This window comes from Natator depressus, chromosome 5 (assembly GCF_965152275.1).
Source record: "Natator depressus isolate rNatDep1 chromosome 5, rNatDep2.hap1, whole genome shotgun sequence".
NCBI classification, from domain to species: Eukaryota; Metazoa; Chordata; order Testudines; family Cheloniidae; genus Natator; species Natator depressus.
The window spans coordinates 27,213,573-27,240,719 of record NC_134238.1 but is presented as its reverse complement, the minus strand read 5'-3'; the positions used below and the strand labels follow the sequence as shown (position 1 = coordinate 27,240,719).

At 38.5% G+C, this 27,147-nt stretch overlaps 1 protein-coding gene across 1 annotated transcript in view; it reads left to right on the top strand.

Moving 5' to 3' along the window:
• The window catches only part of FYB1 (FYN binding protein 1), a 70,555-nt gene extending 52,572 nt beyond the window's left edge, over positions 1 to 17,983 (top strand). Inside the window, exons 15-18 of the mRNA XM_074953918.1 lie at positions 5,104 to 5,266; positions 15,952 to 15,985; positions 17,217 to 17,248; positions 17,379 to 17,983. Coding sequence (XP_074810019.1) covers positions 5,104 to 5,266; positions 15,952 to 15,985; positions 17,217 to 17,248; positions 17,379 to 17,401 — 252 coding nt within the window. The 3' untranslated portion in view covers positions 17,402 to 17,983. The remainder of the gene's footprint in view (positions 1 to 5,103; positions 5,267 to 15,951; positions 15,986 to 17,216; positions 17,249 to 17,378) is intronic.
• The last annotated feature ends 9,164 nt before the right edge of the window (positions 17,984 to 27,147 follow it).

Here is a 27,147-nt window from a genome sequence, read left to right as displayed (position 1 = left end):
TATGTCCAAATAAATATGTTAGTCTTTAAGGTGCCACCGGACTCCTTGTTGTTTTGGCCTTATGTCTGACACTACCACAGTAGGCACAAATTAGTAATAATAGTACAATTCACACAGACTCATAATTTATTGTATCATTTTAATTAAAGGATTTTTTTTACTTTGTGGTACACAAAACATTAAACAGCTGCTGCAATTAATAACTGAAATAGGATTTAGGCATTTAATCAATCTTAAAAACTATATGATGCTGGTAAGCTGCAAAGTAATAAAGATCGTTCCTCTTACACAATAAAAGCACAAGAATGGCTATATTGGGTCAGACCAATCGTCCATCTAGCCCTGAAACCTGTCTTCCGACAGCAACCAGTGCTAGATGCTTCAGAGGGAATGAATAGAACAGGGCAGCTATTGAATGCTCCATCCCCTGTTGTCCAGTCCCAGCTTCTGGCAATCAGAGCTTTAGGGACACCCAGAGCATAGAGTTGCCTCACTGACCATCTTGGCTAATAGCCATTGATGGGCCTATCCTCCACGAATTTATCTAATTCTTTTTTGAACCCAGTCTTACTTTTGGCCTTCACAATATCCCCTGGCAATGAATTCCATGGGCTGACTGTGCATTATGTGAAGAAGTACTTCCTTATGTTTGTTTTAAACTTGCTGCCTATTAATTTCATTGGGTGACCCCTGGTTCTTGTCTAATGCGAAGGAGTAAATAACACCTCCTTATTCACTTCCTGCACACCAGTCATGATTTTATACGTCTCTCATCTCCTCCCTTAGTCGTCTCTTTTATAAATTGAACAGTCCCAGTCTTTTTTCATCTCTCCTCATAGGGAAGCTGTTCCATACCCAGAAACGTTTTTGTTGCCCTTTCTGTACCTTTTCCAGTTCTAATATATCTTTTTTGAGATATGGCAACCAGGACTGCATGCAGTATTCAAGATGTGGGCGTACCATGGGTTTATATAGTGACATTATGACATTTTCTGTCTTATTATTTATCCCTTTCCTAACGGTTCCTAACACTCTGTTAGCTTTTTTGACTGCCTCTGCACCTGGAGGAAATGTTTTCAGAGAACAATCTACAATGACTCCAAGATCTCTTTCTTGTCTGATAACAGCTAATTTAGACCCTATCATTTTGTATGGTATAGTTGGGATTATGATTTCCAGTGTGCATTACTATGCATTTATCAATAAAGAATTTCCTCTGCCAATTTCTTGCCCTGTCTCCCAGTTTGTGAGATCCATTTGTCACTCTTCACAGTCAGCTTTAGACTTAACAATCTTGAGTCATTTTCTGTCATCTGCAAACTTTGAAACCTGAGTTTACCCCTTTTCCAGATCATTTATGAATATGATGAACAGCACTGGTCCCAGTGGGGACCCCACTATTTACCTCTCTCCACTGTGAAAATTGACCATTTATTCTGACTCTTTGTTTCCTGTCTTTTAACCAGTTACTGATCCATGAGAGGACCTTCCCTCTTATCCCATGTCTGCTTACTTTGCTTAACAGTCTTTGGTGAGGGACCTTGTCAAAGACTTTCTGAAAGTGCAAGTGCACTGTATCCACTGGATCACCCTTGTCCACATGTTTGTTGATCCATCAAAGAATTCTACAAATTGATGAGGCATGATTTCCCTGTACAAAATCCGTGTTGACTCTTCCCCAACATATTGTGTTCATTCGGGCGTCTGATAATTCTGTTCTTTACTATAGTTTCAATCAGTTTGCCTGGTACTGAAGTGAGACTTACTGACCTGTAATTGCCAGGATTGCCTCTGAAGCCTTTAAAAAAAAAAGCAGCATTACATTAGCTATAAACCATAGAATAATGTTTGCCTCCCTTGGGACAGTTTGAAAGTGCTTTGTTTCCTCTGTCTCAATAGACCCAGTGTTTCACACACTTGGGACTGAATAAAAGTGGCGCTTTGGTTGACAGTCTCAACACAGTGGCCAAGGACTGAACGATCTGTGCTCTGGCTTTTAGCCCTGATCTACACTAGGACTTTAGGTCGAATTTAGCAGCGTTAAATCGATGTAAACCTGCACCTGTCCACACGATGAAGCCCTTTATTTCGACTTAAAGGGCTCTTAAAATTGATTTCCTTATTCCACCCCTGACAAGTGGATTAGCGCTTAAATTGGCCTTGCCGGGTCGAATTTGGGGTACTGTGGACACAATTCGACGGTATTGGCCTCCGGGAGCTACCCCAGAGTGCTCCATTGTGACTGCTCTGGACAGCACTCTCAACTCAGATGCACGATTGTTTGCCGTTGCTCTGACGCAGGGAGGGGCGACTGACGACACAGCTTACAGGGTTGGCTTACAGGGAGCTAAAATCAACAAAGGGGGTGGCTTTACATCAAGGAGTATTTCAGACAGGACTTCACGGAGGGTTCCAATAAGAAATGGTGCACCTAAGTTATTGTTCTTATTGGAACAAGGAGGTTAGTTTGGCCTCTGATTGATACATGGCTAGATTTACCTCGCTGCACCTTCTCTGTGAGTGACTGCAGTGTGACCTAGAGGAATGAGTCCCCTAGACGGGGAGCGGGGGGAGGGTTTGCAAATGAGTACAAAACAAATCTGGTCTATTTCTTGTTTTGATACACTCCATCTATCTTTTACATCTTTGGCTGGCAGCAGATGGTGCAGAAGGACTGCATGCCATCCACATCTCATGGCTGCTCGGCAGAAGATGGTACAATAGGACTGCTAGCCATCCTCATCTCTTGCCTGCCCGGCAGAAGATGATGCAATAGGACTGCTAGCAATCCGTATTACCTGCCTGCTCACCATAAGATGGTTCAATAGGACTGACTGCAGGACTAAAGAGAATGACTTGATCAAGTCACTCCAAATTTAGTCCCTGCGCCCATGTCTGCCCAGGCGCTCCTGATCGACCTCACACAGGCAACCAGGAGCACCTCGGACGACGGCTACCAGTCCTATTGCACCGTCTGCTGCCACAAGGGAATGGGTTGCTGCTGCTGTGTAGCAATGCAGTACCACGTCTGCCAGCACCCAGGAGACATACGGTGACAGTGAGCTGAGCGGGCTCAATGCTTGCCGTGGTATGGCGTCTGCACAGGTAACTCAGGAAAAAAGGCGCAAAACGATTGTCTGCCCTTGCTTTCACGGAGGGAGGGAGGGAACGGGGGCCTGACGATATGTACCCAGAACCACCCGTGACAATGTTTTAGCCCCATCAGGCATTGGGATCTCAACCCAGAATTCCAATGGGCAGCGGAGACTGCGGGAACTGTGGGATAGCTACCCACAGTGCAACACTCCGGGAGTCGACTCTAGCCTCGGTACTGTGGAAGCAGTCCACCGAGTTAATGCACTTAATGCACTTAGAGCATTTTCTGTGGGGACGCACACACTCGAATATATAAAACCGATTTCTAAAAAACCGACTTCTATAAATTCGACCTAATTTCATAGTATAGACATACCCTTAGAGTGATTCATCCAGCTCAGAGCGGGGGCATACTGGGAAACAGTGGAGGGAAGTCTGCATTGCTGCTGCCTGTGCTGTACCCTGTTTGTTTGATGGAAAGATGGTTTCACTCTCCGCCTATGCCAGTTCCGCAACCTTTGCTAACACCAAAATTCCTCTACAAAAATTTAGAAATCAGTAAAATTATTCAAATGCAGCTGAATAATTGTGTGAAAGGACTAGCCTATAGGGAAAGAAGTGATTTTATTGTGTATGTCTCATGTCAATAAGAGTTTGTCATTTGTGATTTTTTGACTGACATGGCCAATTTTCTCTTTTGGTTGTTCTGTCTATAATACATCATGTGTATAATGTATGATTAGTTTATTACTAGAATAAAATATACAGCATCCCATTCATTCACACCAAGGGCTGACTTTCAAACACTTTGAAACGCAGTTGCATTCTCTATTTGTACCAGGAAATTGGGTACTTGCATAGCAAATGGCATTGCAGATGACATCAATTTGCTATCCCATACCCATAGAGACGTGCAAGCCAAAATCAAATGATCCAGATTAGTAGGATTAAAAATCAGCACCAAGAAAGCTAAAACCATGAGAATTAACCCACAACAAGAAACACCAATAACCTTTTCTGGGACTGACGTAAAAAAGATCCAATATTTCACATATTTTGGCAGGATTGTAAATGTCACAGGTAGAACAGACATTAAAGCCAGAATATCAAAAGACAGACATGCCTTTGTAGTGCTAAAGTTGATCTGGAGAAACATAAATTTTTCCCTCCAGATTAAATTTCAAATATTTAACACTATTGTCAACTCAATATTACTATATTGCACTGAAACTTGGAGACTTATTAAGACCTTCCTATCTAAACTCTAAGTTTTCATAGGTTTCAGAGTAACAGCCGTGTTAGTCTGTATTCGTAAAAAGAAAAAAGAAAAGGAGTACTTGTGGCACCTTAGAGACTAACCAGTTTATTTGAGCATGAGCTTTTGTGATGCATCCGATGAAGTGAGCTGTAGCTCACGAAAGCTCATGCTCAAATAAACTGGTTAGTCTCTAAGGTGCCACAAGTACTCCTTTTCTTTTTTCTTTTTAAGTTTTCATAAACAGCTATCTTAGACAAATCCTCAATATCAGATGGCCAGTAAAAAAACACAAATGAAGAACTCTGGGGGACAAAACAGAAACCAATAGGACAGGAAATTATGGAACAAAAATGGAGATAGCTCGGACATACGTGGAGGAAAGACCTGAATAACGTAAGATAGACATAGGACTGGAACAGACCCAGGGCAACAAGCAATGAGGGAGACCAAGAATAACATGGAAACACACAACAGAAGCAGAACTGAAAGCCATCAAAATAATATGGGAAGAAGGTAAGACTGCAGCAGCAGGAGATCAGCAAAGATGGAAGGCCCTATGTTCTGCATGGAATAAAGAGGCGTAAGAGATGTGCAGTCAGAAGTATAGATACCATAATAGCGCACACAATTACTTGCCTAAGTTTCTGAAAACCAGACCATAAGTGTGAAGAAACTGTACCACAATGTATAAGAGACTATAAAGCTTGTGTAATGTTTGCGTCTTGCATCTCTTTATTTTGTTTTTGCAGTTTGAAGGTGAAATTAGAGTTCTTTATTCCACTATGATTATCGCCGATCTGCCGTCTAAAAAATGGGGAGCAAAAGACTTACCAGTGAAACCAGGGGAGTCAGTTGAAGTTATACAAATCATAGATGATGGCAAGGTCCTGTGTAGGAACGAAGAAGGGAAATGTAAGTTATATAACACATGGTACAACCTGACACATATTGTGGAACAAACTGGCAAGTAGAGAATAATAATTTACTGCACAACATCACTCATGAAACTAGAAGAACCACAACCTTGTTATGATCAAGCATTGACTGATGATCGCTTTTTCTGGTTGCTTTATGTCGGACAGCATATAGATTATTTGGTGTTATTATTTTGTTATTACTTACAGTAGTGCCTACACAAATGCATGATAAGAGACTGTGCTTGTCCTAAAAAGCTTACCAGCTAAATAGACAAGACAGATCAGGGTGAGAGAAAGGCAGCATTATTATTTAATTAAATATTAGTTTGCATTTCCCAAGATTAACAGGTTTTGTCTGCTGCTCAGATCTCTCTATTCGTCATATAGAGTACAACTAAAATTTCAGATAGAATTTAATGAAGCAGTAGGGGCAAAATTCACCCTCCCTGCACCTCCAGTGTCAGCTCTCCTACAATTCACCCATAGGAGGACTAGTGATGGTGGTCCCACTTGCCCTCATGCTAGATTTCTATTGTGAGGGAGGGAGGTTTAATCCTTGCAGGAGGCTCTATGGGAGCACCACCAGGGAGTTCTCCACTCAGCAGATCTTAATCACATGTCCTCCCTGGCCAGTGCTGCCTGTTATTAGGGGTTCATAAAGCAGCTGCAGCCAGACATCCTGGAAAAATGTCTTGGCTTCTTTTGTCTGTCTAGCAGAAGCTGGTATGTCCCTTATGTAAATTTGGCCCATGTACTGATGGTTTTGAATCCTCCAGAGATATTTAATTACCCTACTTTATAAAATTCCCAAATCGGTAGAAATCCATGTTGTATATAAAAAGATGGATGAATAGGCTGCAGGGATACAACACTGCTCTTCCAGCTGCCCTCCTCTTCCATTCTCCCAGCCCATGCCATGGGCTAAAACAGTGACTTTTACCCTTTCATATCTCCTATGTGGGGATTACTGGTCACTGGATCTACATAAGCATGGACCTTTCTTTTGGCATGTCCACTCTGTTCCCCATGTACCAATCTGTTCTAATTGGGAGCAGAGTCTTCTCCCCAGGGCACCTGGAGGGTGTGAAGGGCTCCCCGGCATGGCTGCATGTGGGTTTTCCAACGTGTGGACAGGCCCCTGGCCTGGGCCCTTCCCCAATGAGTGACTTTCATTGTAGCATTTTTCTAAATAGATCATCAACAACAAAACAGAAAATAGTTTGTGGTGTTAGTTTTCCCTATGGATTTCTTCAAAGTCCTTTGATCATTTGAATAATGACAGAAGCTGCCACTCTGCTGTGCACAAAGGAGTGAAAACAAACAAACAAACAAGAACACCTTCACTGAAAACCCCTGAACAAATCCCTGTCAACTTCCATATTGATAAGTGGATGAAAGGCCAGAATCTACCGCATTGAAGTCTATTGCACTTCTGTCATTGACTTTAGTGGGAATAGCTTCATGCCTTTTAAAGAATAATTATGCTTTAAGGCAATGGGTAGAGCAGTCCAAATTCTGTGTTAATTCTATTGACGTCAGTGGAATTGCAGAGGTTGTAAAGTAGCACATACTATGATCCAATCACTTCTTCTAATATTATATGATTATGCTAGATGGGGTTCATTTGTGAATCTCAAATGCAGATTTTAAGACTCTGCTAATTTTCTAGACATTTGAAAATTCAACTTGATTTTTATAATTTCTTTGTTAGTGAATTCACCCCAGCTAAGGGCATTATGATACATGCATACCTATAGGGTCAAAAAGATTTTATGAAATCAAATTTGAATATAGTTAAGGCTATGATTTTTTCACAGAGGTCTTCCGTGAATTTACCTCAGTGGTCAGGAGCTGCTCAGGAGGGAACCCCGCAGCTCCCAACTACCGCAGGAGGCAGGGGGACCCCACAGCTCCTGGCTGCCAGGGGCAGTGGGGCACCCCTGAGCTCCAGGCTGCTGCGGATGGCAGGGCTGCAGCTCCTGACTGGAGCTCCGCGTCGCCACGGACAGTGGGGGTATCCCAGAGCTCCCGGCCACTGTGGGCAACGGGGGGACCCCGGAGATCCTGGCCTCCGCAGGTGGCAGGGGGACCCTGGAGCTCACAGCCTCTCTGGGCGGTGGGGGACTCCAGACCTCTGAGGTGCCGCAGGCGATGGGGGACCCTGGAGCTCTGAGCCCTCACAGGCAGTGGGAACCCCCAGAGTTCAGAGCGGGGCCCCCGCAGCTGCACAGCTTCCCCAGGCAATGTGGGGACCTGCACCTAACTCCCCATTTTGGATATTTTTAGTAAAAGTCACGGACAGATCATGGGCTTCCATGAATTTTTCTTCATTGCCAGTGACATATCTGTGATTTTTACTAGAAATATCCATGACAAAATCTTAGCCTTAAATATAGCCAATACTGACAAGAATTCTAAAGCAATACAGTTGGTATTTCTCCCAACAAAAATAAAATTATAACAAACATACTACCATAAAACATCTGTGAAATCCATGGTAGCAAAACTCAGCAGTTAAGGACTTTTCTTGTCACTTTTTCTCTTTGCACACCGATTTCCCCCATTTAATTTTTAACTTGCTCAAATACTAACGTACCTACATACTTATATATATACTACCTACATACATGCCTACATAGATCAACACATATTCTCATCTTGATGCACAAGGAATGACGATTATAGGGACAGATTCTTCTCTCAGTTATTTGGTATAAATGTAGAATACACACATTGGAGTTATTAGAAGTACGCTGTGGATCAAATTTTCATCAACACTGCTCTCTGGGCCAGATTCAAAGTCCATGGTAGACTTTGCATTCACTTCAGTAGTCTAAATGGCAGCCTAAAGGGACCTTAAAGTGTTTGTAAATATAATTTATGTCCACATTAAGGCCCCTTTACACTGCCACAGTGTTGTAAAGAGCCCTTGGAGTAAATAAGAATCAGGCCCTCCATTTTTATCAGATAAATGAGAGCAGAGTTTTACTCACAGGCACCTACATTCACATACCAGTAAAATACACAAAAGGGAACAAAGTGTTTTAAAACCCGGCACGTTCTGATACGTAGCTTTTGGGCCATATTTTCCCACAGAGAAAGAAATGCAATATAGGCTGGAGCAGTGTCAAACAAACTCAGAGACCAGAGAGCTGCAAGAAATCCTAGCTCCTGCCTCATGAGTCCAGTCTCCTGCAATAGTAGCACACCCTGTGACTTCAAGAAGGGGAAAAGTTGCTGGAGCCCATGAACTATTTGAGAAACAGCAATCCTGCTCTCTTGTGAATGTGCCTAATAAAGAAAGAAAGAATAAAAAGCAGAAATGAGACAGACAGAATGATTTTTAAATGGAATATTTCTCAGAGTTCTCCACGAGATATCAGCAGGTTGTTGGGCCAGTCCTGCAAAATGTTAGACTTGGTCTACACTACAGAGTTGGTCAACGTAAGGCAGCTTACATTGACCCAATTATGTCAGGGTCTACACTACAATGCTGCTCCTGCTGAAGTTAGTGGCCCGCTACACCAACATAATAAATCCACCTCCATGAGAGGCGTAGTGCTTATGTCAATGTAGTTAGGGAGACACAGTGTCCGTGTAGACACTGCATTACTTACCTCAGATGTCGGGTGTCAGCCAAAGTGGGTCTGACAGCTAGAGCCCTCCACCCAGCCCCGGCGCTGACAGCCCAAGCTGTCAGTCAGGACCTGGATGAGGACTGAAGGTGCCGGTGTCCCACAATACCTCACTTCAGTAGTTGGAAGTGCTCCTGGTTAGGACATGCACTACCAACAGAAGGAGCCAGTGTGGTTATAAACGACTGCTTTAATTACTGTGGTGGCTGTACATTGACTTAAGTCAACTTAATTTTGTAGTGTAGACAAGCCCTTAGTCTCTACTCAGCTAGAGTCAAAAGCAGACAAAGTCTTTAAAAAGAACTCCTGTTTTTATGCCAGTGACATCCCTAGTAATGAAATCTGAGGAAAGAGAAATGGTAAAATTCTAAATAGATAGAACTTCATGTAATTGGAGTCAGTGTCATTTAGTCAGTCGTGTGAGTAAAAATGTGTAGGATTGGGTCCTTCAGCCCATTAGCAAGACAGCTGTAGTCAAATATTTGAATGAACAAGTTATGGTAGAGGTTATTTAAATAGCCACTCTTCATGACTCTCATTATATTAATATAGGCAAGATTAATACAGGCACGAACATAAATATTTTCCCTAATATATCTTTAATCAAATATTAAAGGTGTAGGAAAATGAGTCATATTAATGACAACAAGATTTCATGTGCCTTTTTCAAAGCATTCCTGTTCTAACTTTAGTTCAGAAGCTTTCGGAACCCATATTAAAAAAAAAAGAACTGATAATTTGGTTGCTAACTTCTTTACTGAGAAGCTGTCATTTGGTAGGTTTCAGAGTAACAGCCGTGTTAGTCTGTATTCGCAAAAAGAAAAGGAGGACTTGTGGCACCTTAGAGACTAACCAATTTATTTGAGCATAAGCTTTCGTGAGCTACAGCTCACTTCATCGGATGCATACTGTGGAAACTGCAGAAGACATTATATACACAGAGATATTGTTTCATGGTCTCTGTGTATATAATGTCTTCTGCAGTTTCCACAGTATGCATCTGATGAAGTGAGCTGTAGCTCACGAAAGCTTATGCTCAAATAAATTGGTTAGTCTCTAAGGTGCCACAAGTACTCCTTTTCTTTTTGTCATTTGGTAATTAGTTTAGGACAGTGTCACTAACCTGTAGCTGTTAACTTTGGACATAATTATTTAATTAAAGAAGATTATTTTTAAATGTGATTGTGTTAATTTAACTATTAACAGTAAGAAATTGAGGCTAAAGCAGATCTCAGAAATCTGAATAGCATCCAAATAATTACTTTATTATATTAAATTAATGTAGATTATCTTTAAAGGAATTTTCAACTCTGACCCTAGATATAAATTCTCTCTAAACAATTTTACATGATTTATGTATTGTGGCTGTGACACAGAAAAATCAATAAGTTGTTCTACTAAGTCTGCTAATTGGAAAATTTGCATTACAGTAACATGAGACAGGAAAGCAGAGTGGTATATGCCACAGAGAAGCTCATTTCCCCTTGGGAATTATGGTAATTGGTGATTTTTCCCTAATTTAAGAGGGAAGCATGCTAACATGAAATGAATTACAGGAACTCTGGTTTCAAAGGCCCCAGGAGAGCAGTAAGATCAGGTCTTCAATTGTTGCCTTTGTAATATTTGCTATTTGAGTTGTAATTGAAAAATAAGGGGTGGGGGAGTATCTAACATAGCAGTGCCAAACTTGTTCAGCAGAACGTGCTGAATTCCATTTTAATTAAGGTATACATTTAAGACTACATGTTTCCTTCATTCCACCGCAGGGCTCCCACTGATGTCAATGGGTGGTTTGCACAAAAATCAAGGGTAGAATACAGCTTGAGGAGTATGCACCACTCAGAGCTATTCTCTCAGGTTGTCTGCAGACTCAGACAGACATCACCCTGTCAGCTACACTTGGTTCACATTTGGAAGGTTTTCTTTACAACAATGAAAGCTTCAAACTTCCTTCTTTAATAGAAGCTGTAATTCTGCAGAATCTGAATATGACTTGTTGGCCAGACAAATACGTCGGGGGGCCGGATCCTTACCAGACAGTGGGTAGTTGACATCCCTGATTGAGAGGTTTCAGACTATGGATACAATATTGCTGAATGTTTCTTTACTCTCATGGCCACCTCATCACAATTTAGAGCTTCTCCGAAAATACTAATTCTCTGTTATTTCATAATCTAATTGGCTAATTACTTTTAAAAGATTTTTCCATTGAGTGTCTCTCTTCCTAGTTCAACAATATCTTTAGGTGTATATGGTTCTCTATGATTTGATTTTGCATTGACAAAATTTCTTCACTATAGCAAAATGACAGCTCTGCTATAGTTAAGATGGAAACTCACTTAATATTTAAAGAATGACTATTCTAAGTGCTCTAAAATCCACTTGCTTACTTGGATTGCACTCATGGAGGTGCAAGGTGGGGTTAGTGGTTCAAATTTGGGTTCATTTGAGCAATGGGTTCCCAAGATGCAGTCTCCCTAAAAAGGTACCTTTAAATTAGTACCAAACTTTTGCCTTCTCTACATGTACTATTGTTGATCTGCATACAGTTAGATCTTGTTATAGGTTCTCTCTTCTGCCAGCAACTCCCAAATGGTGGTATCAATCTCTATTGCTAGTGTTACCCCAAAAATTAGGCTTTTGGGCGCCCCTAGAATAACCTGCCTATTGCCCCCTTAATCTGCTCTTCCTGGGGTATGGGGCTCCAGGGTAGCTAAGGAAACACTTGAGGGACACGGATGTAACCTTCCGCTAAAGTGATTGACACAAGTTGCATATTTTCCAAAACAAAGTATCTTTTTATTAATTTAAGTACAATGTAATCTAAAGTCGTAAATAAGATACAAATCCTTTATTGCAAATTAAAGAGCATTTAAACCACAATAGCATACAGTTTAAATGATTCTACGTGATGCACTCTATTACAGGTGATCAGTCTGCAATAGATCATTGACAATTCTTATCTTGTATTTTGAGTTTTACATAGGAAAATTATAATTAACAACCATTCATTCACACATTCACTCATATTAAGTATACTATACTTATGCTAAACTATAGTTAAAATTAACAAGCTTACTGTCTAGTGATTCCGCTGCATTGTCACTAATGTTGCTGCTACTTGCTGCTGAAGTAGCTTTTCTTAGCAACGTTCTTCTCGGGATTCTAAACCCTCTCTCTCTGGAACTCTTCGATCTCCTCAACAACTTTTCTGTTTGCTCGGTAAGCCCTTGGATCTTTCTTCTTGCTCCTTTCCAGCAGCTCTTCTCACTGGCTCCCGACTGATCTCTTTGCCTGCTCTCCAATCTTGTTCTCTGTCAAGTGTCTTAACTTCCTGCCTTATATACTGTTTTATCAGAGGTTTTTTTGTAATGCTATTCTTAACCCCTATTGAGCATACTTACTAACACACATTACCTCATCTTCGGGCTGTACATGCTTATCGCCATACATTACTGTATCTCATTCTGCACATGCTCACTCACGTTGTTTCTGTTTCAGAACCATAATTACCTCATCTGACCCCACTGCTCATATTCTAGGACATTTACTTTGTGACCATACCTCATTTTATTCTGCATTAACTGGGCATGGTCCAAGTTTGACCTACTTAGCTGGGTTTTATACCATGCATGCTCATGATCTGCAGCTTCCATTTTAAAGTGGAGTGACTCCTGCTTATTCAGAATAGAGATTAGTCATACAAAATGGAGGAAAGAGAGTTTCTCCAGTAACACTCGCAACTCTTTGATACCATTGTTTGTGAGTTGCTGCAGAAGAGAAAACCTATAACAAGAACTACCTATTTGTAGATCAACAGTAGTATATGCAGAGAAGGCTTATGTTTGGTATTAATTTAAAGGCACAGTGACACTTCTGCTAGATTTTATGTTATTATAAGAGTTCTAAAACTTTACACTAAAATTCTGTGTACTTTAGGGATCCATATAGTCTGCCATCTGCACAAGTTTTGAAATGAGTTTGCCTGCTTGTGTCTTGTATGCACTCAAGGTGACATCTCTTGTAATTGGATTTGAGTCATCAGATACTGTAGTTTAAGGGTAATCTAAACCAAATTAGACAAAATAATTATGTACTGACTCTCCCCAAGGACTGTAATGAATTGGGAATCTTGGAAATTTCTCCTTCATAACTGATTGCCCAATAGTGGTCAGATACTATAGGGATTGCCATTATATAAGAATTAGAATATCAGGTATCTTTTTCCAAAGTCAACAAGACATTTTTTTCAAAGGGATTAAAATATCCTGTGTGTAGTTGTCTCCTGATCCAGCAATAATAGAAGAAAATGTTATTTTTATTCATTGATGAGGAGCTCTTCTCAGTTTCTTTTATATTCTTATATTTTGAGTTTTTTTATTAATCTTGTCTATTAACAAAGTTCAATTATAGTCACCCAATAAATTAACTTTTCCACACAACTCCAAGAATATTTCTGTCCCAGGAACAAGCTACATTTCTGTTACTTAGGCCTAACAAATACATTTTTAAAAGTGCCATTTTTATTTTCTGGTCCGGTCTGGCAGTCCCAGTAATTTCTGTTATCATTCACCACAATATGAGTGTGTCCATCTCTCTGTACGTATAGATAAAAACCAATTTGTCTTAACAATACTTTGAAAATAAAAAATTAGCATTGTTGATTAGGGATGTCGAAAAAAATTAATTGCAATTAATCATAGTTTTAATCGCACTGTTAAACAATAGAATACCAATTGAAATGTATTAAATATTTTGGATGTTTTTCTGCATTTTCAAATATATTGATTTCAATAACAATTTTTTTATTACAAATTTTTGCAGTGTAAAATGGTAAACAAAAGAAATAGTATTTTTCAATTCACCTTACACAAGTACTGTAGTGAAATTTCTTTATCATGAAAGTGCAACTTACCAATGTAGATTTTTTTTGTTAGATAACTGCTCTCAAAAACAAAACAATGTAAAACTTTAAAGCCTGCAAGTCCACACAGTCCTAATTCTTGTTCAGCCAATCACTAAGACAAACAAGTTTGTTTACATTTATGGGAGATAATGCTGCCCGCTTCTTATTTTACAATGTCACCTGAAAGTGAAAACAGGCATTCGCATGGCACTTTTGTAGCTGGCATTACAAGGTATTTACATGCCAGATATGCTAAACATTTGTATGCCCCTTCATGCTTTGGCCACCATTCCAGAGGACATGCTTCCGTGCTGATGACACTTGTTAAAAAAATAATGCATTAATTAAATTTGTGACCGAACTCATTGGGGAAGAATTGTATGTCTCCAGCTCTGCCATATATTTCATGTTATAGCAGTCTCGGATGATAACCCATCATGTGTTGTTCGTTTTAAGAACACTTTCACTGTAGATTTGACAAAACACAAAAAAGGTACTGATGTGAAATATCTAAAGATAGCACTCAACCAAGGTTTAAGAATCTGAAGTGCCTGCCAAAATCTGAGAGGGACGAGTTATGGAGTATGCTTTCACAAGTATTAAAAGAGCAACACTCCGATGCAGAAGCTACAGAACTTGAATCATCGAAAAAGAAAATCAACTTTCTGCTGGTGGCATCTGACTTAGATGATGAAAATGAACATGAGTTAGTCCACACTGCTTTGGATCATTATCGAGCAGAATCCATCATCAGCATGGACACGTCCTCTGGAATGATGGATGAAGCATGAAGGGACATAGGAAACTTTAGAACATCTGGCATGTAAATATCTTGCGACACCAGCTACAAAGGTGTCCTCACTTTCAGAAGACATTGTAAACAAGAAGCAGGTAGCATTATCTCCTGCAAATGTAAACAAACTTTTTTGTCTGAGCGATTGGCTGAACTAGAAATAGGACTGAGTGGACGTGTAGGCTCTAACGTTTACAATGTTTTATTTTTGAATGCAGTTATTTTTTATACATAATTCTACATTTGCAAGTTCAACTTTCATGATAAAGAGATTGCACTACAGTACTTGTATTAGGAGAATTGAAAAATACTATTTCTTTTGTTTTTTACAGTGCAAATATTTGTAATCAAAAATAAATATAAAGTGAGCACTGTACACTTTGTATTCTGTGTTGTAATTGAAATCAATATATTTGAAAATGTAGAAGATATCCAAAAATATTTAAATAAATGGTATTCTATTATTGGTTAACTGCGGGATTAATCACGATTAATTTAATTGCTTGACAGCCCTATAAAAATTAATGAATACTGAGACTAAATTCAGGTTATTGGACCAATCAAGAAAAGGTGTCTCATTTAATCATGTAGTTTTACACTATTCTGAACAGATATCACTTAATTATTAGGTAAGCTCCTATTAAACACCATTAAATTACTTTAATGAGGCTACTCTTGTGAGTGGGAGTATGGGGGTCACCCTCTGACTCTAAGTGTACCTCCTGATGAGTCTGAGTCCCCTTTTGTGGATTAATGGGTAGTTTTGCAGCCAGAGCGGCAGGTATTCAGTCTTTTTGAAACATCTGGTAAGAGAAGATGTTATTTGGCTACACGACACATTTTGTAAATTCTGTTAAAACTTGTGCAATCTAACATGGTTACTTAGCAGATATGTGAAACAAAGAAATTAAAATAAAAAATAAAATCTGATCCTGTACATCTTGAATTCCCCTCTGTTCTCCATAGCACTAGGTGTCTGAGCAATGGAAATTCATTACAATGACATGAAAAATTACTGCTTATGTGCACGTACGGTGTCTAGCACAATGGATCCCTGATCTCTGATTGGGACCTGTAGGTGCTACCATAATATTACTACTTCTACTGCTACTTCTCATAACAATAATAATTAAGGATGAATTAATCACTTTAAATTCATTTCAGTATCATGTGTGTAAATTCTCTGATTACCACCTCTTCCTTTCTACTGTACCGTAGGTATATATATTTCTATTTTATGTATTAAAAAATGCGCTATGCATTTCAAATGGCTTTCTCTGGGAACACAAGAAATATAATGTAAATTGAAATTAAATATATATATATATGTATATTTAATTTTACAGGTGGCTATGTCCTGAGAAGCAGTTTAATGGAGAAGTAAGTACAAAATGATCTTCTGGAAACTTGTCATAAAATATTCAGTTTTGCTGTTAACTACTCATTGTGCAACTAAAAGTGAAAATAAAATATTTTATTGTATGAGTTTATTGCTAAATTGGTTATGAAGTTTAACCTTCCCACATTTGTGTTTGAAATTATCTGTGGAACCACTCCTGTATTATTGACTGAGCATTGAAAAATTCAGGACTCAGCATTGAAAAATTATACAAAACACATGCCTTAATCCATAATTTGAATATTATAATAACCACTATTTAACTGCACATTACTTAAAATGATGGCAATTTCAAATGTTTAAATATATTAGACCAATTTCTCCTCTAATTTTCTCCTGTGTAATTCCAGTGGGGCTGCACAGGTGTAATCCAAAGCAGAATTTGGCTCAGTATTTATGCTTCCAATACTCAGTCTAGGTGCACTGGCTTCACCATTTAGGGCGTGATCCAAAGCCCATAAAAGTAAATGGGAGTCTTTCCATTGACTTCAGTAGGGTTTGGATCAGGCCCTTAAACACCAAATTAGATGACAGATTTAGGCCTCAACCCTGCACACACTTATACATTCACTTAACTTTAAACATATGAGTTGTCCCATTAAAAACAATGGGACTATTCAATTACATAAATAAGTGCATAAGTAAATAACTTGTTTTGAAAATATACTCTTTGGAGAGCATGTACTATTTGTAGACGGACAATAGCTGAATGTGTTGTCTAGCATTTACTTTCTCCAGTCCCATTATTATATTGCTGAGCATCTTTTGAGAAAGTTTAAGGATATGATGATTCCCTCTACTACTGTTTTCATTTATTGGTTAAAAAAATAAAAATGAAAATCAATGACCATTTCATTTTAAATGAACATTTTATAAAAGTACTCACAAAAATGATGATTTTTTTAGTCATCATTTTTCTTACATTGTTTTTAAAAATGCCATTTTCCAAAAAAATGTTATCCATGTCTATTCTTTACTTTCAAGTTCCTTGAGCATGTTGTCCTCTCCACCTGTCTTGATTTCGGAATGTTCCTTCCAAATATAGAAATATCTGAAGTCTATATATAAATATGGTATTTCCTTAACCGTGTTTAATTACTTGATATGTGTCTAGACCATGCTACCTGATTTTGTATCTACTTGCAAATGATAATATATACTATGTGAGGTTTTTTTAAGATCAAATATATTTTTCTCTTTCTAAATTTACAGTGATGGAGATATCTACGATGATATTGCTGATGGTATGTTGCACATTTCAAACAATATAGTAATTGTTACATGTAATGTAACTGAAATAAATCACTTTTAAATCTATGTTAGTAGTAAATTATTATACAATACTAATATTTTTGCATTTTCTTTCCCATTCAGGTTGCATCTATGATAATGATTAATCTTGAATATTGTTAAAGTGTGAACTTCATTGGGGGTACTATCTCCTCTGGATTTCCAATTGGCATAAAACATCACCAAAGCTGATTAGTCACAAGTTATGGCTATCATCAGTGATTACCCTTCTACATGTACCAAGTTTTGGTTAATCTATGTCGAACGTTAGATCTTTTGGATTTATTGCTTTGAATGGTATTTCCTCTTTGTCATGTATCAGCACAACTAATATTTGGGTAATCTGAACTGAAATTAAAATTTTCATCAAATGTGTCCTTTCTGCCTCTGCCACAGTCGACTGGTCCATATAAAAATAATTCATCAGGCAACTTCACCCAGAGATGCCAATTCACGGCTACAAAGGATATGTGGGCCAGTAGGCCCTGGTGGCATGGACTGCCCACGTTGTGGAGGACAGCATCATGAAAAGAAATGTAACCACCAATGATAGGCATCATTGTTGTGAAAGCAGAAAATAGAAGTGGGTGGCAGAGAAGCCAATATATCATTGACTCAATATTCCAATTTTAATAGTCAGGATTAATGTGATAAACATGGCCATGTGCCTCCACTGCTAAAGTTTATACTGTACCAGTAACAGACTGTAGTTCTCTAAAATAATCATTAAATGTTTCATATGTTATTTTTGAATACATAATAATTATACAATAATAAACATAATTTATCCGGTTTTTTTATGTGTTTTATGTACAGAACTCTGAGATACTAGCCATGGAAGGCTCTCCTTAACTATATAGCACATCGTTTGTTATTCAGCAGATTTTCAGGATGTTTATCCTAAGGCTTTACTCTCTGTTTAGTTTAAAGGGAATTTGCCAAGTCATTACTCTAGTTTAGGCATGAAAATCTACTTCTTATAATTGTATAATCTGGTGGGAAACAGCCTCTCGATTTAATGTATATACATAGTCTCAAATTGCAACATTCTGATGCTGAGATTTTTCTTTTAAATATTGCTTTCTTACACTAGAGTCAGTTAAAGGAAGGACGCAACTTAACTAACAAAACCTATTTCTAAAACTGCCAGCTTCATTGATGATGCTATTATACAAATAAGCAAGTCTTTATAGTAAAATAAGTTATGTAATAAATGATTAATATTACTTTGCAGTTATTCGTATCGGGTCCATTGAAAATACAATAATATTAACAATGAATCCCAAACACAGAAGAACAAAATGTTTAGAAAATGAGATTTTATTTGTAGCTTCTCAGGTCTTGTCTACATTGGGAATTTTGGCCATCAGTAACCAGCTAACACCAGTGTAGTAGGATTAGTGCAAAGCCCGGATGAAGACAGGCAAAACTGCTATAAACTATGACTTGCAATAGTGCAGCTTACCCAAGCTTGAAACCAAAGTAAGTAAAAGTTACTGCTTATAGCAGTTAAGCCTGCATACACCAGAGTGAAATCTTGGCTCAGTGGGAGTTTTGCCACTGATTTCAGTAGAGCCAGGATTTCACCCTAGGGCTTGCACTAGGATAGCTACAGCAGTTATTGTCCCTAATCTCCTCTGTAGTCACGGCATAGAAGGATATCAAGTTTAAAATGAAATAGAACACATTTTTTACGATGTTTAGTAGCAAACATGATTTAACATCACATAACCACCTGTAAACCATAGTCTAAATAATATTCTAAAATCACAGGTTTTTATAATCTGGAGCCAGTTTTGAAGTTTTGCACTGAATTAGAGCCTCCAGTTCTGCATCTGAATGTTCACATCAGCACATAGGCACACAAATACCTATTTTAGGCATTTAAGCACCACTGTTAGCATCCAAATGTGAAATCTGGCCTCTCTTAAGTACCATGAATGTTTTAAACTATTTAGCAGCTGCAATCTGTTTTATTTTTCAAAGGCACTGACGACAGCGTATCAAAATAGGGATGTGACAGAAGGCTCAGCTGGAATTCAGACACTACAATATAGGGCTACCTGCCAGCCAGTGGAAAAATATTTTCATACCTAGCCACCTTTAATTACTGACAAAAAGATTTGTGTTGATTTCCTATGTAAATGTCCAGTCTTGTTCCTTTTACAGTCAATGACATGACTTCAGTGAGAATGGAATCAGACCCCAGTCATTGTGTACAATTTACCCCTGTGCAGAGGACAAGTACAAGGGCTTAAGTAGGACTTGAGTGGTACGTGGGCCTCTTGTTGTCCCCCTGTACAGGTGTGAATTTGTGAGTAGTGAGACTTTTAGCAATACATTTTGAATATTTCTTCCAGTTTCCAAATAATCATATGATCTCTCATAACCATAATATAACAGACATAGATAGTATACAACTTTATAAAACATAACGTAACATGGCCCATTCAGACTGATTAAAAGTGTCATAATATACTAGCAAATCACTGGAGTAACTTATTTTTATTTTACCAGTGCCATTCTCTGGAACCAATCTTTTTTTTTTCTCTAAATGAAAGTGTGCACTTCCAGTGAGAAATGTGGGTGCACTGCGTTCTGCCAAAATTGTCACTGAGCAGCAAACAATATGTAAGTCAATGTTACACTTGATGTGACAGCGTACTACTACAGATGTGACATTACTTTGTTAGTAATAACTTTTTAAAATGTGAAATGTAAGCAGGAAAACTTTCAGATAGAAAAGTCTATGCCTATATTATTGAAAAACACGAAGTATGGAACAGCATAATAAAGACTGTATCTTGGTCTTTTCTCTTATGTAGTCTATTCTGCCATCTTTAAAACTTCCCAAGGGAAGGCGAAAGTTGCTGGTAGTCTGCTAACATTCCTACCCTCATAATCCCAAACTCCATCCACAATCCTGGAGTAGCTGGATATGTCTGCTAAAGTATTCAGCAATGAAACAGTTAACAAAGTTGACATTAAAAAGCAGGTAATTAAACGTCAGCTTTAAAAAAAAAAACGGGTTGTGTCAAATAGGATCAGTTTGCTTGCATCTGTCTTAGGAGCAGATGTTGCTGCCTGTGCCATGTCCAGGGAAAAGGGCTGAGTATCAAGGAGTGCTGAGAGAAAAGGAACTCTCCTTCCAACTCAGTGGTTTTGGAGCCATTTCTCTGCTTTTACTACAGGCTATGGATTGTACAGTAGCAATTGATTCTCTGTGCATTCCTGAATGGAGGGTTATTTTTTAATCCATATAACTGCAGCTCCTCTGGCTACTCCCCACACTATATTAATAAACCACATCTCTCTGGGGAGTCCTATTGCACTACCCTTCCCACCACCAATCCCATAGATCCTAGTGCTTTTAGGGCCTTTGGTGGAGGTGGGGCAAATTTACTCTTGGGAGCTATAGCTTCAGTCTGTTTGTCTGCACACTTGAGCACTGTGTCTGTTCATGTTCAGATGGATATATTTGCAATCCAAGGTACAAACTTAAAAAAAATTGTAAATGAAAATTTAGATTCTGAAGGAGCTGACTGGGCCAGGAGAAGGGTGTGGCCTTTCTATAGTAACCTAATCCAACCGCTAATACACGTACATCATAGCTCCAACCTATACCATAAAAACTGTGCCTTACAAGAAAATCATTAAAGTTAGGAAATGCCAGAATTAAGCTTGTGTCAAGGTTCCTTCCCCACTCTGAACTTTAGGGTACAGATGTGGGGACCTGCATGAAAAAACCCCTAAGCTTATTTTTACCAGCTTGGATTAAAACTTCCCCAAGGTACAAACTATTTTACCTTTTGCCCCTGGACTTTATTGCTGTCACCACCAAGCATCTAACAAATATATAACAGGTAAAGAGCCCACTTGGAAACATCTTTCCCCCCAAAATCCTCCCAAACCCTACACTCCTTTTCCTGGGGAACGCTTGATAAAAATCCTCACCAATTTGCATAGGTGAACACAGACCCAAACCCTTGGATCTTAAGAACAATGAAAAAGCAATCAGGTTCTTAGAAGAATTTTAATTGAAGAAAAAGTAAAAGAATCACCTCTGTAAAATCAGGATGGTAAATACCTTACAGGGTAATCAGATTCAAAACATAGAGAATTCCTCTAGGCAAAACCTTAAGTTACAAAAAGACACAAAAACAGGAATATACATTCCATTCAGCACAACTTATTTTATCAGCCATTTAAACAAAACAGAATCTAACACATATCTAACTAGATTGCTTATTAGCCCTTTACAGGAGTTCTGACCTGCATCCCTGCTCTGGTCCTGGCAAAAAACCACACAGACAGAGAGAACCTTTTGTGTCTCCCCCCCTTCCAGCTTTGAAAGTATCTTGTCTCCTCATTGGTCATTTCGGTCAGGTGCCAGCGAGGTTATCCTAGCTTCTTAACCCTTTACAGGTGAAAGGGTTTTTCTTCTGGTCAGGAGGGATTTAAAGGTGTTTACCCTTCCCTTTATATTTATGACAGCTTGTCTGTGCAACTTTTGTGGATATGTATCTTATTGTCTTTAATTGTGCATTACATGACATACTATTTTTTTCCACAGAATCCCTGCCTCATTCAGTGCATAAGGTGAAACTAAAGGAACTGTTCAATCCTCATCATTCAGTTAGTGGCCCCTGAATCTTTTACAGTACACTTTCCAAACTCTGCACTGAATACAGAATTATTTCTTTCCTCTGGGTTTCTTTATGGCTCTTATCACAATAAAATCTGAGATACTCATGAATATTAATTATCTTCACAATTCTCTTGTGAGATAGGAAAATATTATAATTCCTATTTCTGAGATGAGGAAAAGAGGTATCAACAGAGGAAGGCCAAGATTGTCAAAAGTGTTCACTAATTTTGGGTGTCCAAATGACTTCAATGTTAAATATAAGGTAAACACATGCTTAAGTGTTTCACTGAATTGGGGTCAGTTTTATGCAAACCAGTTGCACAGCATATCTGTTTATGCTTGGGTGGCTGCAACCTTATAAGACAACTGTATTTAAACAAAACCTTAGAATTTACAGAATATTGTAGAATGCAGCAAAAAAATAGGGGAAAATTCTAAAATTGTATTATCTACATTCCCCGGGTCCTGATATCAACATAGGGTTTGTTTGTTTTTCGGGATTTTGCTGCTATTTGAATAGGACATTTACAATGTCCTTTAGATAAAGCAGCAGCCTGAGAGCAGCAATATTGCCAGCTCGGTAAGCACAAGCATTATGAGGCAATAAAAAAACCCAACAATCATTAAACCTGGCTTTTTTTTCTAATCCGTTTTTGGCCTGACTTCTGATTTTCAAACTCGTAGCAGGAAAAGCTCCCTGCTTCTCCCATTTATACGCATGCATTTTAGGTGGGAACTGTTTCCAAAATGTGCACACACACAAACTGAGAGTCCTGTCTCCTTTTCCTCCTGACGGATGGAAGGGCCACATTCCCTAGTTCCCTGTTCTGCCAGCTCTCCAGGCACTTTGGGCACTCTCCCCAGCTCGCTCTTCTACTCTGGACACTATTTCCAAGTCTTTTGCAGTCTCCTGTCTCTGTGTTGATTTGAAGAAGTGCTATCTCTTTGGCACCATACTCCTTTCCCTGCCAGGAGCGCTGCCCCATGCTGTCGGCTTCTCTGTCCTATTCCTCTCCCTGTCCCTATCCTGTGCTCTCCTAAATTTCTATCACTATTAATTGTTCCACTGTCCCCTGATTCTTTGACCAGGATGCTCTGTCCCCTGCTCTTCTGCTTCGTTGTCCCTTGTTTTCTTGATCCCTCTTCACTGCTCACCTGCTCCTGTGTCCCTGCCCCCCGCACGTTCATATTTTTTTTATGGCTCTGCTGTTTAAACACTCTTTTTGTGCAAGATTCTTAACTCAGTGGGTGACAGCAGCAGAGGCTCAGTGATTCAGCAACCACTAAAGAGGACTATGATTCTGGTATTTTGAGTTTCATTCCACTTATCCAATAGAATCTGAAATTAGGCCAAATGCACTTTCCTTCTCTCACTATCACCCGGGGAACTTCCTTCAGAGTTCAAACAGGGAGGCTGTAAGGTGTAAGAAAGCCATAACCACATGTCTCACTGGGGCCAGCTGAAAAACAATAAAAAGTATCAGTTGTTTTCTTTTGCATCCCATCCCTTTTTTCTACCCCTTTCATTACTAGAATGGATGGTCACAATAAGCCATTTCATACTGACTGTATGAAGGTAGCCAGTTCTCATGCTGCACATTGAGTCCAGTAAGCATTCTCAGGGAGTTCATCCATTTTCATACAGTTATATGAATGTAAAAGAATATTGGTATAAATATGTTGTTAGCATTTTTCCAGTCACTACCCAAGCACATAGTCAAAGGCTTCTGCAGATGTGACTGCAACTTTCAGAAGAACAGACTCAAAATTTAAAAGAAAATTGTCTCTGCAGTCACTAAAGTTTTGAATCAGGTGATTTCCAATTTGGGTTGGTGAAGAGCCTCATTTATATACATCCTCCTCTCTGTGGCAACACTTTAAATCTCGAGCTACAGTTTTGTTTCTTAAAGTCTTTTGCCTCAGAGCAAATTTCCATTATTAATATGTCAAGAACAGGCAGAGTCAATATCTGCAGCTTTTCAGAGCTTATGTGGTGCACAATGCCATGAATAACTTTACAAAAATAGACCCATAAATGCATGATTGCATAAGCAAGAGTTAACCAAACCACATAGTATATATAAGTTAGCAAGACCTGTTGTGTCACTTGAAAAGCTTTAAGCTGTCAGAGTTTTTATATTTTATACTGCATGGTTATGTGCATTTTTTAAATTATTTTTTTTCCATAACTAGACATACAGTATATTTTACCTGGTTGCAATCAGTTAGGACTGTATATTGTTCCTATTTTAAAGAATGACAAACTTTTATAGTGCTGCGTTGGTATCATATCCAATTAGGTCATGCTGTTTTGCTGAATCTGAGGCATGTCTCTTTGAAAGGGGTTTAAACTAAACAAAAAAAAAAGCACCAATCTTATTCTGGAATAAGAGTGTCCACATGGAGCATTACACCTGTATAACGATAGCAGTTTAACTATTTTGGTATAGGTTTTAGAGTAGCAACCGTGTTAGTCTGTATCCGCAAAAAGAAAAGGAGTACTTGTGGCACCTTAGAGACTAACAAATTTATTTGAACATAAGCTTTCGGGAGCTACAGCTCACTTCATCGGATGCACGTGCATCCAGTGAAGTGAGCTGTAGCTCATGAAAGCTTATACGCAAATAAATTTGTTAGTCTCTAAGGTGCCACAAGTACTCCTTTTCTTTTTATATTGGTATAATTATACTTGTTTAACAGGTAAAGCTTTCTCATACACATGACCTCTCAGATCAGTGTCATCATTTTTTCTTCTGCATTACCTGTTAAACAAGAGGAGAGTGGGCAGTACAGAAGGATCCAAGTTGTGCTGTTCCCAATCCTGAGAAGGCAGCTCTTTCCAGGGCATGAGTTTCACAAGTCACTGGATTGGGAAGCAGACTCATTCTGCAGCATGCTTCTGTGGACACGTGGCAAATATCCAAGTGCAAGTTAAAGCTACTGTATTTTTCATTATTTACTCTTTTTGTAATAATTGAAGCTTAAAAATAAAACCTCAACCTTTTTTTTAATGTTGCAAACATTGGTTTTCCCCTTGTCTTCGATGGAGTGGACATAAATATGGCTCCCATTGGTTATGACACTGCTTTGTGTGTCATCATCATAGGTAATTTCTGTTTTTGTTAGAAGAGCGGTGGGATGGAGTTCATTGGTTAAACTGTGTTCCCTCCACTGGCTGACTGACTTGTTCTGCAACAGCAAAACAAAACATTATCCGACAATTAAAAACTTACTCTTTTGTTACTAGCCCTATTTTTGGGGAGAATAGTGGTGGAGTTCTTTTTAACACAGTCAGTAAGTGTCTGTATGGCACTGGTAATGGGATTAATAGTTTATAATTTGTAGCTCACAGGTTCAAACAGCGGTGCTAGAACAATTTTTATAATGGGAGTGCTGAAAGCAAAAACCTTGTATTTGGTTGTTACCAATCCCTAGCACCCCGAGTTTCAGCACACCTGGGTTTAAATACAGACGAGAGGTTAGTAGTGACTAAATGCCATTACATGGCATTTTAGCGGCCTGTGTGAAATGAATTAATCCTGGTACATTTCCTAGTGAACACAATTCCATATCATGAAACCATTATCATAACTGCACTCTTTTATGCCATTTTCAGGATTGGCTGGATATGGAAATAGAAATTACCATATTTGGAGAGTGAGGGAGTTATGTGTAGTATTTTTTATAAATAGCATATACCCCTCAGGTTATCTGTTTGATATTAATTTGCCTGTAGGCCACCAGTTAAATCAAAGGAGATAAAAGGGGAAACCACAAGAACTAGGGCTGTCAATTAATCGCAGTTAACTCATGCGATTAACTTAAAAAAATTAATTGCACTGTTAAACAATAGAACACCAATTGAAATTTATTAAATATTTTCAGATGTTTTACTACATTTTCAAATATATTGATTTCTATTACAACACAGAATACAAAGTGTACAGAGCTCACTTTATATTATTATTTTTATTACAAATATTTGCACTGTAAAATTATAAACAAAAGAAATAGTATTTTTCAGTTCACCTCATACAAGTACTGTAGTACAATCTCTTTATAGTGAAAGTGTAACTTACAAATGTAGATTTTTTTGTTGCATAACTGTACTCAAAAACAAAACAATGTAAAACTTTAGAGCCTACAAGTCCACTCAGTCCTACTTCTTGTTCAGTCAATCACTAAGACAAACAAGTTTGTTTACATTTATGGGAGATAATGCTGCCCGCTTCTTATTTAGAGTGTCACCTGAAAGTGAGAACAGGTGTTCACATGGCACTTTTGTAGCCGGCATTGCAAGGTATTTACGTGCCTGATATGCTAAACATTTGTATGCCCCTTCCTGCTTCGATCACCATTCCACAGGTCATGCTTCCATGCCGATGATGCTTGTTAAAAAAAAAAAGTTAATAAAATGTGTGACTGAACTCTTTGGGGGAGAATTGTATGTCTCCTGCTCTATTTTACCCACATTCTGCCATATATTTCATGTTATAGCAGTTTTGGATAATGACCCAGCACATGTTCGTTTTAAGAATACTTTCACAGCAGATTAGACAAAACACAAAGAAGGTACCAATGTGAGATTTCTAAAAATAGTGACAGCACTCTCCACTCAAGATTTAAGAATCTGAAGTGTTGTCCAAAATCTGAGAGGGACAAGGTGTGAAGCATGCTTTCAGAAGTCTTAAAAGAGCAATACTCAGATGCAGAAACTACAGAACCCGAACCACCAAAAAAGAAAATCTGCCTTCTGCTGGTGGCATCTGACTCTGATGATGAAAATGAACATGTTTCGGGTCGCTCTGCTTTGGATCGTTATCAAGCAGAACCCGTCATTAGCATGGATGCATGTCCTCAGGAATGATAGTTGAAGCCTGAAGGGACATATGAATCTTTAGCGCATCTGCATAGCGCATCTTGCAATGCCGGCAACAAACAGTGCCATGCGAACGTCTTTTCTCACTTTCAGATGACATTGTAAAGAAGAAGCAGGCAACATTATCGCCTGCAAATTGTAACTAAACTTGTTTGTCTGAGTGACTGGCTGAAGTAGGACTGAGTGGATATTTTTGAATGCAGTTATTTTTTATACTTAATTCTACATTTGAAAGTTCAACTTTCATGATAAAGAGATTGCACTGTAGTACTTATATTAGGTGAATTGAAAAATAATTTTTTTTGTTTTTTACAGTGCAAATATTT